Source organism: Falco biarmicus, chromosome 15, assembly GCF_023638135.1.
Source record: "Falco biarmicus isolate bFalBia1 chromosome 15, bFalBia1.pri, whole genome shotgun sequence".
Classification (NCBI taxonomy): domain Eukaryota; kingdom Metazoa; phylum Chordata; class Aves; order Falconiformes; family Falconidae; genus Falco; species Falco biarmicus.
The window spans coordinates 21,485,640-21,503,228 of NC_079302.1; the positions used below are offsets into that span (position 1 = coordinate 21,485,640).

General features: G+C 46.9%; 1 protein-coding gene across 2 annotated transcripts in view; it reads left to right on the forward strand.

The window, feature by feature from the left end:
• Positions 1-17,589, forward strand: part of GNAO1 (G protein subunit alpha o1) — a 146,635-nt gene that overhangs the window by 38,443 nt on the left and 90,603 nt on the right. For both annotated transcript variants that reach the window (XM_056361044.1, XM_056361043.1), the window contains exon 3: positions 12,735-12,876. In XM_056361044.1, the coding sequence (XP_056217019.1) occupies positions 12,735-12,876 (142 nt within the window). The remainder of the gene's footprint in view (positions 1-12,734; positions 12,877-17,589) is intronic.

A 17,589-nucleotide genomic window follows, 5' to 3' on the forward strand; every position in this document is an offset into this window, starting at 1 on the left:
CTATGTGGGTGGGAAAAGAGAGTCAAAGTAGTCTGCGCTAATTAAACCTCAGCTTCTATGAATCCAATCCAACCTCTCTGGGAGGCAGGAATGTTTTACACTAGGGACAGTTAAATAATACTAGACATAAACTTAAACTCTGATGATCAGACGTGGAGTAAATTTATTACGAGGCGTATTTACCAAATCTGGCTGGATGCTTTATAACGTGGTTCAGGCAGTCGCTTTGAACTGTGATGCATCTTCTTCTCAGATACTCTTTGGAAAGACTTATAGGCATTTGCAAATCAGGTCAATAAGGAATTTCTCAATTGAAGATAAGGACATGGAGGATGACAAAGACTGATGAAAGTAGTAGTGGGAACTTACTCATTTTCTGAGATGTTTGTCACAGCGGTCACTTCCCAGCGTAATGGGCAAACACATTTACACATCCATTTAAATGCAGTCTGCTCTCCGTTATTGTGTCTACCTCGAAAGCCAGCGGTGGCTTGCTGAACCAGAACTAGCCCGTACACCCAGCGAGAGCAGCTTGCACCACGGCACCTGCAGCTTCTGCTGGGGTCTGGTGGCTGCCAGGCAGTGCGGCAGCTAGGGGGGGTGGGGACAAAGTGCCAGGCGTGCTTGCTGGTGGCTGTCCCGAGGGGGTGGCTTCCCAGCAGCCTCCGCCTTGTTTCTTGGTAGTGCAGCGCTCCTGGGGATCTCATTAATGCAATATGGGCCTGGGATGGAGAACCAAAGTGCCAGCCTGGCTCTGCGCCAGGCTTTCAGATGCAAGGGAGCGTCTGGCCAGGGTACCCCAGACACTTGATTCTTGATCACTCTCTTCTCCACTGGCATGAGCTTCTGTGCCAAAAGCTTGAGATGAAGCTCTAGGAAAGTGCAGGGATGCGTGCGTCACCCAGCGAGTGGGAGAGGCGGCCTGTACCCCTTGGTGTGCCTGGGGGACAGGGGCACCCTAAGGATCCCGTCAGGCTGGCTGAGTCACCCAGGGAGGCTGGGGAGCTTCTCTGCTTTCTGCCGCTGGGTCAGTCCACTGATCTGATAGGAAGTGTCCTGCTTAGAGCCACGTCCTTCTCTCCTGCTGCCACCGAGAGGTCACGGGACAGTTCTTGGATCTGGTTACAAAGCCCCAGCTCACTCTGCAGAGCAAGGACAAATAATTATTTGTGGTCTTTTGGCAGTGGATGCACATGTTTGTATTCTTCCACTACTCAGTACAGGCATGGGAATGTTTGGCAGCACACTGCCTCCCGGTTCCACCCAGTGCCCCAGCAGCTTCCCAGGGAGGCACTGACTGGCTGTCCCGGCTCAGAGAGACAGGGGCACAGAGGGACACACTGAGGGACCCCAGAGCAGAGCTCTTGGTGTCCGCTGTGCCAGAAAATGCCACAAGGCACCGAGGATACCCAAGGTCTTAAAACAATTTTTCAAACAGTGTTACATTGGAATAGCTTGGCTGGAAAGCTTGGGGAAACGCTGGACAAAAGTTGCTCCTTCGTGCTTCTCAGGATGGTTGTAGGAGGGAGACTCGGACCTGAGGCAGCACCCTCCCCCATTGCCATGGATAAGGTACCTCCCTGGATGCGTGTGCTGAGTTAAACCAGCCAAGGTCTTGTCCCTCACTGGTATTTTCTAAACATAAGCTGTATTTGAGAATCCCGAAGGGTTAATGCTATTTGACTGAATCCTTGTGGTCCTTGTGGCAGGTGTCAGGGAAAAGCCATGCATTTGTCTTCCTTTCAGATAGCCTGTTCTCTGAGTACAAGGGTAGAAGCTAAGATTTAAAAATATTCAAATGCGTGTAATTAATCACAAGTGCAACATACCTCCTTCCTGCTGTGAAACCTTATTAACAGTGTGGGCAGAATCCTAAAATACCGTATCTGCCACATTTCAGCTCAAACTCTTCAGCTTGGAAAGCCTCAACGCAGTCAGCAGACCTGAGCAGCCAGGTTGCAAGAGTTTGGACCCATCACCTGGTGTTACTGAGCACAGGGGCCCAAAGCAAGTGTTCACCACCTCCTTCTTGGAGAGGTGTCCACCTCTGCTCCACCTGAGCCGTGTTTCAGCTGTAGGCACAGACTTCCATAAGGCTCCAGTAAGTACAGACAGCAGAAATTTTGCAGCCCCACTGCGAGAAATAGCACAGTTAGGCCGGCAAGGTTTGGTTTTATGCTGCCTGCAGCAGCAGGAGCGACAGAGATCAAACTGTTCCTCTGCCCAGGACTTTTATCACATCTACACCAGACGCCCCCATTTTGATTGCAAAATTTTCCATCAGCAGAGGTTCCATTGCAGTCTTTGGGGAATTATCACCAGCAGCTAGATACTCTCCCTCGGACTGTTGATCTGTGGGGTGTGGTGCTTGATGGTATCCTCTAACGGAAAGGCAGCCCGTTGCAGAACTGGGAACACTGTGACTCTAAGATCTCTGAGCTGAGATTAGTGGAGCCTAATGTCAGCTTGGCAGCACACCCAGGAGCTTGTGGCAAGCACAGTGCTCAGAGATGGAGCCCCTGAGCTGTAATCATGCCAGGGAAGATGGACAGGATACGAGGAATGGCATAATCACTCTTCCCAGAATGGATTCCTTCCCAGCTTAACATGTTAAAACATCAAAAGTACTGAAAAAAGCCCCATCTGCTACCAGACCTAATCAAACACATCAATTATTGCTTCAGAAAGACAGTTGCTGTGAGATTTGATATCCCAAAAAAGCAAAGCTGCTTTAAAGCATCTTTTTATTTTAGCTGAGTGTTTTCATGACAGCACACGATTCCTAATAAGCACTAGTACAGCTAGGACACACAATAAAATATGTCAACTGTGCAAAGATCAGCTCTAGATGCAGGGGAAGGAACACGGAATCCCAGTGGATTTCAGAAGAATGGAGGGCTTTGGAAGCCGGCTTTTTTGCATCAGTGCTAGGAACCGGGTCCATCCTACCAAAGCCTTGCTTTGATACACTGAGAGAGTTGTGCGCTGACCCTTCATATCTGAGTAAAATCCACAAGGTTGCTCTATTCTTCTAGTGGGATTTGGTGGTGGTACTTGATTGTGAGGATGAAATGCACGGGGCGATGAGGAGGCAATGTATGTCTCTTGTTTCTTCTATGGTCCACAGAATGTTTGGTTATGGAGAGCAACATCTGAAAAGGTTTTGAAAGGCAAAGTCACCTTCCAGCTATCAAAACACTTCAGATGAGACAGATGGGAAACCAAAAATATTATTTAGGTTTGGGCAGTAAAACTGACATTGAACCCATTTGCCTCATTTTTCAGGCTTTGATGATAGTTAATGACAGCTTACAGAAGTTGTAAGTGATCTAAAAAAGCCATAAAAAGCTGCTTTGTGTCCTTGTTCAGGGGATGAATTTAACAAAACCATTACGGGGCTTTAAAACACTGTTTTGACTTTCTAGAACCAGCTGCAGGATGATCCAGCTGCAGTTGGATCCCCCTTGCATCTAAGAGAACATTAAAGAGGATTAATCCCAATAATTTTAATTCAACAAAATGACCTTATGTAACATTACGGAGGATTTAATGAGAATTCTCTCATGTGGGTCATCACCGGCCCGGTGGATGTTTTTTTTCCTCGGGGGAACTCATTGGTCTCGGGCAGAGGGTGGACAAAGTGGATTGACTATGTAGCACATCGCATGGGATCAGGAGATAAGTCAGTCGCAGCAGGAACTCTTTTTCCTTCGCTGATTATTATTTAGGAATGCACAAAAAAGAATGCAGCTGTCAGCCTCCACTGGTGCTATTTGAAACCCTTTTGGCTCCGAGGCTTTTTCCACATAAAAATGCAATCTCATCTAATGCAAATGCTGCTGCAGGAATCTCTGTAGTCCAGCTGTCTTTTTTTAATCAAAAAAACCCCTGATCTAATTGTTTTTGACTGTGTTTCTTTGCTGTTCTTACTGAGCCGAGCAGGATGCATATTAAAGCTAATTAGGTGCATGTAGGGTATTCAATATTTGATCTTAATATTAAAGGCCCCAGGAGAGGGCACTTTATCAAAGTTACACAACTGCAAATTTCAGTAAAACCAAACTATGCCAGTGGCCTGACACTGCGTAAAACTCAGGTCTGCACCACTCCCTGCTTGGTGTGGGACGTGGGGGTGTGGGGCAGCCCGTGTCTCTGTTTGCGCCTTTTGCTTCCCGTCTGGGCAGATGTGGCGTTTGGGAGCATAAGGAACTAATTTGGGGCAGTGAGAAAGCGGGTCTGTGTATTGCTTCTGTATCAGCAAGTATGATGTTTTTTTTTTTTTCCGCTGACTGCACCCCTATACCACCATCCCCTGTCTGTGTGCTTTCGGGGAGGGGTCTGAGGTTTGGGTTTGGTGCTGAGCCAGGCACTGAAACCCTGGAGGGGAGTCAGGTCCTGGGGGTGTGCATCAGCATGCCTCCAGCAGCCAGCAGGCAGCCTGACCTCCGCAGGAGCCAGGAGCTCCTTTATACTGTAATTAGTGCTTGGGAGCAGGGTAGTTCATCTGGGCTCCAGGATTGCTCGGGGGGTCGGTGACTGGTGGTCTCTGCAGGAAAAAAACTATCATTAGGGTGACTCAGGTGGGTAAAACCACTGGTGTGGTTGACTCTGTGCATATTTAGGCTTGGTGTGGGGAATACTTTTTTTCTCATGAGTAAAGCCACTTCATTTTCCTGCGTCGTTTTCCTGACTTTGTGATGTTAAGTTTCAAAGGATGATGGTGTCCCTGTCGAGTTCGGGTGGAGTACTGGCACAGTAGCTGGATTTGCTCTGCCTGCTCAGCCTTGCCTTCCTTTGAACTATCAGTACTGGTGTCTTTCATTTATCAGCAGTAATTAATTACTTTCAGGATGCAGTAGAGCGTTTACACTCTTAAACTTGCTTGATACACACACTTAAAAGCAGAGCATTTCACTCCACTGCGTCCTGTTAGAAAATGTAAATACTGAAAGAGTCCTCCCCGAGCGAAGATGGGGAGGGTCCTTGGTGCATCCCAATTGCAGGTACAAGAACCAACCACACCCCCCAGTCCGATGAAAGACACTTGGAAGGAGCCCAGCACGCAGTCCAGGAGATCATCTTTCCTCTCAACTACAGCGTGCAACCGAAGTGGGGATCCCCCCTCCAGACAGCCCAAAGCCAAAATTAAGCATTGATGTGGAACTCAAAAAATAATAATTAAAAAAAAAAGACTAAAAGCTGCTTCCGAAAAGGATTGAAGGGGCACAGCTTTAGTTTGCTTTAGTGCACTGGTTTCTCATTTTGGTCTGTATTAAACTGGAAATGAAGAGTATTCTGCATATATTTTATACACCTGAAAACAAGCTGAAATACGAGGGGTTTGGGAAGATGCAGTATCTGGCCCCTACATGTCTCAAAGCTAATCATTGTTAGCTCAAGAGCTGCTCATCTACAGGCAAAAATACGATGGTAGCAACATCCATTCTGAGTAGACAGGAGAGGGGTTTTTCTAACATCCTTCTGTAGCTTTTTGGCCAGTAGTTAAGGTGCAGAAGCTCACACCTGGCTTTAACCAGACCTCATGAAGGCACCAGTTGCTTGCAAGCGTTGATACTAGGCACAAATTCAGCTGCCTTAGAAGAGCAAAGAATGCTTCTGCCCTGTACAGGTCCATGAAACTTTTGCAACTGATTTGAGTAAGCTCGACCATTTCCAGGGCTGTGGATTTTGGCAGCGTTTCAATCGCCTGATGGATCTGCTTATTTTTTAACATGAACCAGCTGGTTAGTTAGAATAATGTCTTTGCATGCAATAAATACTTTGGTGGTAAGAATTCAGTTTTGAGTGACCCAAAGGCATTTCCTCCAGAAAGAAGGTTCCCCCCAGCTGGGATTCTATCACAGGGCTCCATCAGTATTTCTTGGACTGGTGTTAAAAATCCAGGTTGAAAAAATTATGCTTTTTTAAATGAGTTCCATTTGCAGTTTTCAGATGACCCTGACTGAAGAAGCTGTTTTTCTTTTCAAAAAAGCGGGCATGTAGGCAAACTGTCATCTTAATCTCCATCTTGAAGGATTTCTCATGGGAATAGGATGTACGACGTGTCATTCAAGCACAGCCAGAGGGGACAAAGAATGAGAGTTCTGAGAGATTTGCACCCTGTCACGGAGTTCTGAACTGTGCCTTTGCAGTCTTTGAAACGCAAGGTCATGTACATCTGCATTGATTTAGTTTAACGTAATCCAGGAGTTTTTAATCGCATTTCAGGTTATTAAATGAGTGAGAAGAGAATCACTGGAATTTAGCTTCATAACTCCCCTGTAAACAAACTTTTAAACCTCACATCAAGATAAAAATAAATTTAAAAGTAGCTGATTACCTCTAGCAGATTTTCCATTAGAATTTGATCAACCCTTTCCCAACATATTGAAGTCAGATTTCTGCATTTTTTCCCCATTTGCAAACAAAGCTTACAGTTTTCTTCAGAATTAGTTTTTTTTTTCTTTTGTCTCAAGCTCTGCTCAGTCTTACCATAATAACCTGCTGTGAAACAGAAATTATTGTTTTTGAAAAAGCAGGGAAGAAGAGAAGAAATTAAAAAAAAGTGAGTTTGCCAAGCAAAAATTGATTTGTATGTGTGTTCATTCCAAAACTCTTCAGGTAAAATCCACCTTGGATCAGTCTGTACCCTAAATGTATATGTATGAATGAGGCTGTCAACAGCTCGAGCAAAAATGCATTGGTGAGCAAATGCAAATCCCTTCCACACCACCTCCCTTCTGCCGTGGCCCAAGTGATCTCCTGCAGTTGCAAGCAGCACTTTACAGGCTGTAGCATCTCACACTCTTTGCATGGGCTGGGAGGTTTTCCCTGCCTGTGTTGCCCATGTGGATGTCAGGAGCTCCCCAGACAGAGCCTGGGAGTGCTGAGCTTTCCCGGCGCAGGAGGAGCACCAGCCACCCAGGCTGAAGCAGAGCCGGGGATGCTACACAGGGTACCGCTGCCAGCCGAAACCTGGCCAGCATCCTACAGCCCCAAGAGGCAACACTCACCACTGTGGCACCAGGCCCTGTGCAAAAGCTGTGCAATGACCTTTAGGGTCCTTAATTTGTCCAGATGAAGGTGAGGAGTGAGGACTGTTCTTATAGGAACTGGACTGTTCATTTGTGAGGCATTTGCTTGCGATATGCTTCAAGTGTAATAATCCCCTGGTGATTTCTTGCCTGGTTTTATTCAAGCAAATCACTGTAATTTTAGGGATGTGCATTGATATGGGAAAACTTCATTCAGCTGGAAACATCTTGCTGATTGAAAGTAAATCACCTTAGGTAAAACAGAAACTGTATGGCATTTATCTTCTCTGGTAGACAATCGGAAGTCTCTACATACGTCATTTACAGCAATGCAGACAGTTTGAAGCCACGCAAAGCTTTCTGAATTTAGCAGGAAACATTTCAGAGGCATTGGCTCGAGGTTTTGGGGTAATGACAAAGCACAGGAGATGAGGCAGGGCTGTGTTGGTGAGGAAAGGAGAACCTGCGTGCCAAGATGTAAAGGGGATGGAGGACACCAAGTGAGGAAGTGGGAAGAAGAAGTGTCCGCAGCAGGCTCCATTGCTGGGCAATGGCATCGCTCTCCCTCTGGCACAAGAAGAGCAAGTTTTGTAAGATTAAATGTCTTCAGACCAGCCGTGTTTAAGGAATTTCTTGCTACATACTCACAGGCCTGGCTGGCGCCATCTCAGAAATACAAACACTTCTCCTTGAGAGCTCTTGGAGGGCAGGTGAGGTACCAGAAGAAAGGAAAAAATGTAAACATGGTGTCTATCTTTAAATATAGAGGGAGAAAAGAGGAGTAAGAATTATAGACCAGTCAACTTCTAGAAGCTTTCAAGAGAAATGAACTATCAATCAAACAATTTGCAAGCACCTAGGAGATAAAAAGGGAGATGAGTGACATCCAGCATGGATTATACAAAAATGAGGCATGTTGAACTAATCTCATTTGATTTCTTGGCAGAAGCAGGAGAGGAATAGTTGGTGCAGTATCTAGATTTTGGGAAGGGTTTGACAGTGTCTCACTTGACTTTTATAAAGTCACCTGGAAAAACAGTCTAAAGAAAACTACTTCAGCTTTTACACAAAAATGGATGAGTAGCACAACTTATTCCCAGAGAATACAGTTAGTGGTGGCTCGTGATCACAGCAGAGGACTCTGTCAGCCAGGACTCTGCAGGGGTCTGCGTTGGTTTCCTTCCAAACCTTCCATCCATGAAAAATGAATGAAAATACATAATTACACCTGGCAGTGATGTGGGGCTAGGAGAGGTACTTCAGCACGTCAGAGGTGAAGCTTTACAGCTTAAAATTATCTTGGCAAGTTAGAGAAGTGAGGACTGGGTCTAGTTCGGGGCACTGTGCCTCAGGAGGGAGCAGGACACAGCTGGGGGAAGAGTCGCTGCATCTACTAAACCTGGCTCAGGTTGGAAGGAAAGCACCAGAATAGCTTGTGTGGGACTGGAGTAGGGAGCGGGGGAAACCGTAGCCTCCGCTCCAGGAGGTTTTCAGGATAGATGGACAAGTGTTCCCCCAGGAGTGACCTAGGCAAACTGGCTCTTTGCTTGGATCAGTTGCCGGCTGGGATCCAGCCCTGCCGTGCCGGAGCTGCCGTGTGCTTTGTTTGACGCTGCCGTTTCACAACTGCTGGGGCGATGCGTGTCAGCAGGGACATACGGCAAAATCATCTTTGGCTTTGCCGTTTTAATACATTCGTTTTGTAGTGAAAGGCTGAAGGCATGTAAGTGCTTTGTTGAATGGAAGCCAAAGCAAGCTGCTACGCAGAATGCACCCCCTGTTTCCAAGTATTTAATTTATTTTGTAATTAAGCAATAATCGCTGAGGCACTGGGCACTTCTTCAGGATTAATGACTTGCTGAGGGATGGCAGAAGATCTGATGTGCAGTGGAACCATTTTGCCCAGCAAATACCTGTCTGTTAATGCCATTCTAAAATGAGTATGACAACATAACGTGCAAACATATGGGCTTTGCTGGTAACAGCCGAGGGATAGGTAGCAGGCATTAACAGGTACATTAGACAGTCAGGTTGCTTCAGTTGTCTCTCGCCATTCCATTCAGAGCACAGTGTTTCGTTAGTCACTTGGTGAATGAAATGGCTTTTTAATTGCTCAGGATCGCTTTTAAAAATTACAGCATTGTCTCCCTCCCGCCACAGCCCCTGGGGATCCTCTTAAATCCCTTTTCTCCCTTTGCCGTGGAGAGAACTGGCTCTAGCATGGCAGAGAGGAACCTGCCTGCAGCAGTTTCCTTTGTATTTCAGACACAGGAAAAAATACAAGCCATCTAGAAAACAGAGGATTCACATTTTTAGTGCTGACAACCCTCTGTTCCCATTAATTTGCGGGTTGCTTAAGGAGCAGCCCACCCTGCCTGAACCTTTAAAGACTTCCCAGTCACGACATGCTGCTCACTTCTATTAGTTCCTCCACACTGTGCATTTTTAACGGTCACAGCTCACTACAGCATCCAAACTCCACTGTTGCTTGTGTCCTGTGGCACACAAGCTGGCTCAGGCCATGCCCCACGACAGTATACCTCCCAAGAACCTTGTTGGAGCTTTAGATGTCCTCTAGGCAGCAAAGCACAATGGCAGGCAAGACAAAAGGTGTATCCCAAACAGGTGAACGACAGCATGAACCTGTCCAAAGGACTATGGAAAAAGCTGCCACGGGAGTTCGGCCATCAGATCGCCAAGGCAAGCAAGAGAAGAAGCATTTGCTAGGAGCATATAGGACAATAAACCAGTTCACGGTGTCCTAGCAGGCTTTGGAACGGCACTAGTCAGTGGGGATTTGCTCGCTCAAATATTAGGTAATGTGCTAACTGCGTGATTGATTAATCCGTAGGTACTTCCTACAGCAAAACTTCAATACTGGCATCCGCAGTGCTGCTTTCAGTCGCCGTGGCTGCCTTCCCAGAGAGATTTCGCAGAAGAACAATTGGGGTGTTTTTTTTCCATGCTCTTTTTTGCCCCCTTTAAAAGTAATGCTTTTATGCCTGTGCTTTGAATGATGTCAGTGTGTTGCCCAGTCGGCAGTATGTTCACGGAGGGATCCCAGAGCCACTCTCCATCACTTAATTCTGCCCCTTCAGCACAAGGAACCCTGTTACTTGATAGGGAGCTTACTGGCTTGAAGTATTCAGAAACACTGAGTATTTAGAAGTGAAAATGTCAGGCAACAACTTCATGGCCCAAGGCCAGAGACAGTTTAAACTCTGAAGAAGACTAAAGCTCACCTCTTTCCCTCTACAGCTGTTCAGCCCTCTTTTTGCCGTATCAGGTCCCTGGTTGATGCCTGTCAGTGAAAGGCAGAAACAAAGCCAGCCCAAGATGTGGGCACCATCCCATCTCCACCAGCATGGTCAGCAGCTGGACCAAAAAAATTCCAGCTGCATCCTCTTGTGGCCCTTACACTGCCCCTCGTGCTTGTCCTCTTTTCACCCTTTGTTATCCCCCTCTTACGTTTTCATCTCTTAACTGCCCCAGAACCAACATTTAGTCCTCCCTGCCCCAAAATCCAGGCCTGAGCCAACCAACCAGAAAGGATTAATTACTTCTGGTGATGCTTTTGCTAACCGCCTGCCTGCCTCCCACGGGACCCCAGCTCTGCTGAGCTTCTTGCTGTCACGCTCATAGCTGGGAGGAACCGGTGCCGTACGGTTTCTCTTGATTCCAAACAGGATTGATGCAGGATTGTGCCTTGTGCTTTGTGCCTTGTGCCAGCCATAACTCTTCAGATTTGACTGCAATTTTTGACAAAGAACACATTTCCCAGAAGTTCAGCAACTTGTCTGAGTAACAGTAAATGATCCATGAGATCCAGTGCCGACACAGGGCTCTGCTGGCCCCCCTCCTTCCCCATTACTCAAATGCTGCTATTCCAAACCTCGGCACAGGCAGTGGATTCACGCAATATAAAAGCTATGGAGTACAAGGTCTGCTATTGCCCAAAACTCTGCATCAAAATCAAAACTAGCCATAGAAAAAAATGTTGACAAATCAGCAAGACTGGATTTACTAAGTCAGAAAGGTTTTCACCCACCCCTGCCCTTCTCACCCTGAGACAAGCCAGCAGCCCCTCATGCTGTTTCCAGGGCACCAGCACCATTCCCCCATCCTGGAGCTGGGATACCTGAGCAGGGGGCTCTGCCCAGTTCCACGGATCAGTAGCTTAACAATCCCAGACACCAGTTAATTTGAACTACTGCCTGTCTTTGACCGTCTTTGCTTATAGTCATTTTTTTCCAGGACTCGGAGGGTGTTGGAGCAGCTCCTCCCAGGAGCAAAGTGTTCCCTGATGGGTGAGCGAAGGTTGTGGTGGGGGGAGCAAAGAGTCGGTTGCTTGTGTTAGAAAACCTTTCTATCAGCTTCACATCAGAGGAAGCAGATCTGTGTTTTTGTCAGCACGTTTCTATCAGCTTTTTTCTTCATGTAGTCATCTGTTAATAACACGGGGCTGGATGCCAGCCCTGTTCTCCACCTCCATCCCAGCACTGTATCTATTGCAAGCTCACTATGATCCCCGCTAGCGCTCTCTCTCCCCGGGGGGATGCCAGCACTGGTCAGGACCTTGGGTTTGTGTGTATCTGATTTAGAAAAAAAGGAAACAAAAATCCTGTTATAGACAGGATGCTAGGTTTTATCAGTGACCAGATCTGTTACTGAAGGACTCTGTTGTCCAGTGAGATCTGAGGATGAGCAAGAAAGGACTTCATTTCGGCTAAGCAGATCATCCTCTCTGCCAATATTTAAGAGACAGGATCATAACTTATGTCTCCACTGGGAAGAATTATTGTCAAGCACAATTAGATCTGCAAATCCTAGCTGTTTTCTAGACACACACAGACTTAGTTCTTGAGTTGCTTAAAGATGAAGAAATTACAGGTATCGGTCTTCTGAACTGAGCAAGAACTCGCTCCATCAAATAGTTCCTTTTGTGGAGTTTAATGGAGACTAACTCCGAGAGCATCTGGCATGCAGAGCTGCCGGGACGGTGGGTCTCATTCCCACATTGCTTTGGGAAGGGATAACGTAACGTAACGTAACGTAACATAACATTAACATTACATTACATGCCTTGAGGTGGCAAAACTTCCAGCGCTATTTTCAAAGGAGAGGGAAGGAGGGAGGAGGTGTAAAGGGCTGTGAATACTTGAAGTGCTGCACAGCTAGGTCCCGTCCCCATGCGTACAGGGGTATTTTGACACTGGTTCCTTTAGTAAGGCACCCCAGGAGTTACTATGAAAAGGACTAGACAAGAACTAGGGGGTTTCTATCACCTGTTTAAGCGGTTAAGAGCAGATCTGATGGTCACCGTAAGCGTCGAATGTATTTCCATAGACCTGGACAGGAAAGGTAATGTAGGACCTGGAAGCCCAGGCCCCGTGAGGGGTAAGCATGCCGACACGAGGCCACCCAGGCTCCGGCGTTTGCAGTTCAGTTGGGAGGGAGGTACCATATGCACCAACCCTGCACAAAACCTCCTTGAGAGAGAGCAAAAGCAATGCTAATTCCAGGCACTGGGCTCAGACACACAACTGGTGAACAATCAGAAAGGTTTAAAAAGAAATGCTGACTAAATTAAGTGAATCAAGCTAGCAGATGTGCTCTTCAAAAGAGCACAGCTCTCTTTTAAATGTCTCTCCTATTGAAATGACATTCTCAAGAGGTTTTTGTCCTTTGCATTTTCTTCAGGATCATCCATGAGGATGGCTTCTCTGGAGAAGATGTGAAGCAGTACAAGCCAGTGGTCTACAGCAACACTATACAGTCACTGGCAGCTATTGTACGTGCCATGGATACCTTGGGCATCGAATATGGTGATAAGGAACGACGGGTAAGTCAAAAATCACCACTGCTTGGTATGGAGAGCTGAACACCTGGAGACTCCAGAGCACAAACAGGAGGCATTTGCACAATCTGAATGGGAAAAGGTGGGAGGGGGGAAGATTTACATCACCGTTGTACGCCTACTGCACCGGCAGTTTGTGCAACAAACAGAGGCATAGGCACAATTATGTACGGCATGCCATTTGTACACCTGCTCTAGGAAGTGTAGCTCTGGAGACCTCTGTGTCACAACGGCCACAATTTCTCATGCCCTGGCACTAGCCAGGCCAGTACAAAAGAAATTCTGTTATCTAGTAACAGTCTAGACAGAGGTGCTGACAGGCTTGGGGAAACGGCGAGAACATGTGTCCTGTCTACTCTGCCTGTGCTGGATACGCAGGCTTCAAGGAGAAATGTCTCGGGGAAAAGTCTTGCTGCTGTTCAAATCCCTTCCACCAGCCTGCTAGGTAGGAAAGCTTTTAGGATTGTCTTCACTTTTGTGGGGGCTTGACTGGCTTTTACTCACACATGCCCCATTCAGGTGTAGCCAAACAGCAATTTCACTTCCTAACAAAAGGATGCATGGCTTCAGTGAGGTTCATGTGGACAGAGTCCTGGGCAGCAGTGTTAGCTGCTAGTTAGGCAGTTAGCATCTTATCAGAATAACTATGCGATGTCTGGCAGCCTTCATGCCACACACCTAGGCCAGCCTGCCCTTTTACAGTTGCTACTCTGTTGTTACTTTAACCGGCTCCCTATTTTTAAACAGTGGCTCCTCTGTGAGGTGCCCCTGCCAGCCTCTGCCTTTCCTTTTTGCATTTCTGGCTCAGACCAAGCCCACATAGAGAAACTCAGAGCCATAGGGAAGTCAAGACCACCCTTTTTGCATGCTGCCATCCCAGAGAAAGTAAAAACTACTTGGTTTCACTGCAAATAAAATAATTTCAGATTAAAGATCTGATAAAGGCAAAGTCCTATATGCCACCGAGTTTGTCATGGCTATTTTTAGGTAGCTATCAAATGACAGATGTACAACATACCCCAAACTCCTTATCTGAGGGTTGATAATAAAAGCATTCACTAGAAAGGATGCCAAAATCCTGCTGTGGTGTTACTGTATGAAGAGGTACCTTATTTCTCCCAGTTGCAAAGGGATATTTTGGTTTCTTTGCATCTAGGGATTTTTCCCACAGGAACTCTAAATCCTGGAGACATTTCCATCCCATACGTAGAGATGATACCATAATGGAGTTCTTGTGAGCTTGCCGAGAGCTAATGCTGATGGCTTTCGAACTGAATACATTAATCTGTTGATTACTTGGTGACTCAGCTCTCAGCGAGGCAGTGTATCTTGTCTCAGCTAAAAACCTATGCCCAGGAAAACAGAAACAAATCATTTTCCATGTCTGATAAATAGTCTGTGGCAGACAGCTTTAAAACGTAAAATTTCTTTTTTTTTTTAATCTTTTAATGCCTGAAGTCCTAATTCGAGAAGGGAAATTCAGCACTGCTTTAGTGGCAGGCCTGAAGCAGGGGGTGTGGAGGGGGAGACCTGTTATCAGGACTGCCAGGAATGAGAGATGGAGTACTGGGCTGCACAAAATGTTGCGTTCGTTCATATTTACTATGGAAAAGATACCAAATGTTCCTAGGATCATACGATAACTCAGGCTGGAAGTGAGCTCAGGAGGTGTCTGGCTCAACCTCCTGCTCAAGCAGGGTCAGCTCTGAGGTCAAACCAGGTTGCTCAGGGCTTTATCGGGTCAGGTCCGAAATCCTCCAAGGATGGAGACTGCACAGCCTCTTTGGGCAATCTGGACCACTGCTTTGCTGCCCTCACGATGAAAAGGTTTCTTCTTAAGTCTAGTGTGAACCGCTCTTGTTTCAATTTCTGCTTTCTGGCAGTAGGGATCCTGAGTTACCCTTTGCAATGTAAAAAGCAAGTTAAAGTTCTCCCCAGCCTAGTTTCCCCTAAGGTATGTAGTCCTGGGGGAATTACTCCTCTCTTACAATGGCATCATGCTGACTGTGTACAGACAAGCCTACAACAAATAGCTATAAACCAAACAACAGTCTGGGAGGGCCGATTCAGAGCATCTTCTCCCTTCTTAGATGGGGGCAATATTCCTTCATCCAGCAGTAGACGAAGGGGAAAGAAACCAAGTCTCTCCGGGATGGTCTCCCACTTGTTCCCTCCTCTTAGCCAGCCTCCACAGAAAGTTGCTGGTATTAGTATGAAATAGTATTTATTTTAATCTTGCAAAGAAGCACATGGCTTCTGCTACCCCGCTTTTGTTATTAATGCACAGCTGCTATAAAGAGAGGCCATTAAACAGGCGATTTGTTGAGTATTATGCTACATGGTTCATCCCTTTTCAAGCAAAGCGTCTCTATTTTAAAAGACATTCCTCAACCAAGGGTTTCCAATGCAAATCTTTTAGTGGGGGATTTTCCCCTACTCATCACTTAAGCCCCCAGGAGAAGAGAGCTCAGGAAGGGGAGCCAGGGCTGCGGCTGCTCAAGCCTGATTCAGCAGCAGGGAAGGAGGGGGCACAGGCCCAGGACAGGTTTTCCCCAGGGACTGCTTGGCTATTACAGCTTCTCCCACCATGACTTCATGGGAGATGCATCTGCCCCTGTATCCCTTCCAAATGGCACCCTGACAATGTTCGGAGAAAAAAAAAAAAAACCAAACCAAAAAAACACAAACCAACAAACCTCCCCTGTTTAATAAATGCGAATGAGATGATTTGTGCTTTTGTTATTGAGGTAAAATAACCAAATCCTCTCTCACTGTTCTCATTTTACTCCTGCCCATGATTATACCTCCAGTATTAAGTCTACTAGAAGTGAAAGACTGGGGCAAGAGTTCAGACTAAACCCCTTAGCTTTTGTCAGTCAAAGTGAGCTCAGTGTAGGAAATATGAGCCAAAAGGGCAAAATACATCATGAAAAGCAGATGCTCCAGGATTCACTGACCCTCTCTGCTGATAAGGACCTGTCCCCAGGTTAAGAACAAAAGAGTCTGCGTGTAGGATTTCACTCTTACACATGCTCCATGTGCAGGGGAGCGGGTTTTCTTGCAGCTGTGCCTGGCTCACGGAAGGTTCATGGTCTGCAGGCAGCACTGAGGTCCTTCTTTCATGTCCTTCAGCACAGGGAGGCAGGAGCTGTCCTGCCATCTCAGGGCACATTATCATTGTGCACAGCACGAAAGGTCAGTGTGAAACTCTGGAAAAGCTGTGCAAGTGCAAAGCCACAAATCCTTTACATGTTGCAAGAGGGCAGGTGAAAAAGGAGCTGTCAGTGAGGAGACAGGAGCTGGTTGCAGGGGGAGCAGCATCCATGGGTGTTCCTCAGCTCCAGGGCCATCGCTGCCCAAGGTCTGGGTCCCCAGCTATCCAAGAGCGAGGGGTTACACAAAGGAAGAGGTGCAGACACTTGGTCTCGCCTCTCTACCCAAGGCCCTCCAGCTGGGCACTACATTTATAATCAGATTAACAGGCAGGAAAGAGTCGGGCAGTAACATGTAGCCTCTGGATTAAATGGTTCTCTAAAGTGCAAATGTATTAATAAAGCAAGCTCCTCGCTGAGTCCCTTTCAGTGTAACCAGGCAGAGCAGATGGGAAATGGAGATTTAAAGCCAGGAAACTAAAAGTCAGTGCAAGTGTGTGGATCTGATTGAGCAGGAAGGGCAGGGAAGTGATGGATTTTCATCTGAAGAGCCAGTTCTGAAGTCCAGCTTCCAAAACCCCGATCAGAAGAAGTATAAAGGCTTTTCCCTGACAGATCAACTCTGACCTCAGAAGCTGCTTGGAAATGCAGCATCTACCACCCCACTTGGGTGAAATGCCTGAGCTGCAGCCAGGCTGGGTGGCTGGGAGTGTCCGCAGCTTGGAGTGGTCCCAGGCTGCAATGAGCCTGTCCAAGCACACCGCCCGTGCAGGCTGGTATGAAAACAGCTGAGAGCGTGTTCATATTAGCATAAACCGGGCACAAACAGGCTGAAATAGTGCAGAAATTACTCAACAAAGAATCCCAGTATCAGTCACATGGCTCAGATAAAACTGTCTGAGGTGGCAGGGTCACAGGTCCAGCGCTTGGGGTCTGGAGGTGGCAGGCAGTGACCTTCTGGCAGGCAGTGACCTTCACATGGAACTTTTTTCCCAGTGGGAGTCTGGAAATGTCTCTGTTTCAGCTATGAAAGGGAAAACTATAAAGCCGCTAAAGTATTAAAAAATTTTCATAGGGAATTTTTTCTTTCAGGCTTTGTAACAAAATGTGTATGTGGTGACTTTATGCTGTATACAGTGTGTAACTCCTGAACTGTGAGCTAAACCAAGATGTACCTGGGACATTTTAAAATGCTGTAATAGTAATATTTAAAAAAAATAATCTGTTTAGTGCAATTGAACAGCCCACCTGAGGCAGCTGGCGAAGGGGGCCACGTGTGCTAGGGCTGCACCTAGCCTGCTTCTGAGCAGCAGGGTGATGCTGAAAGCCCGTGTCCCCAGCCCTGTCCCCTCAGCAGGTGCCAAAGGCGATGTGAGGAGCTGCCCTTTTCCTCTCCCTCCGGCTCAACGGTGGCAGGACCAGGGACGTGGCAGGACCAGTGGCAGGACCAGGGACGCAGCTGCTGTCACCTGCTGCCTTGCAGTCACTGGGAGGGAGCGGTGTGTGAGAGGAGCTCTTCGTAAGACCTGCTCCTTTGTAACTGGCT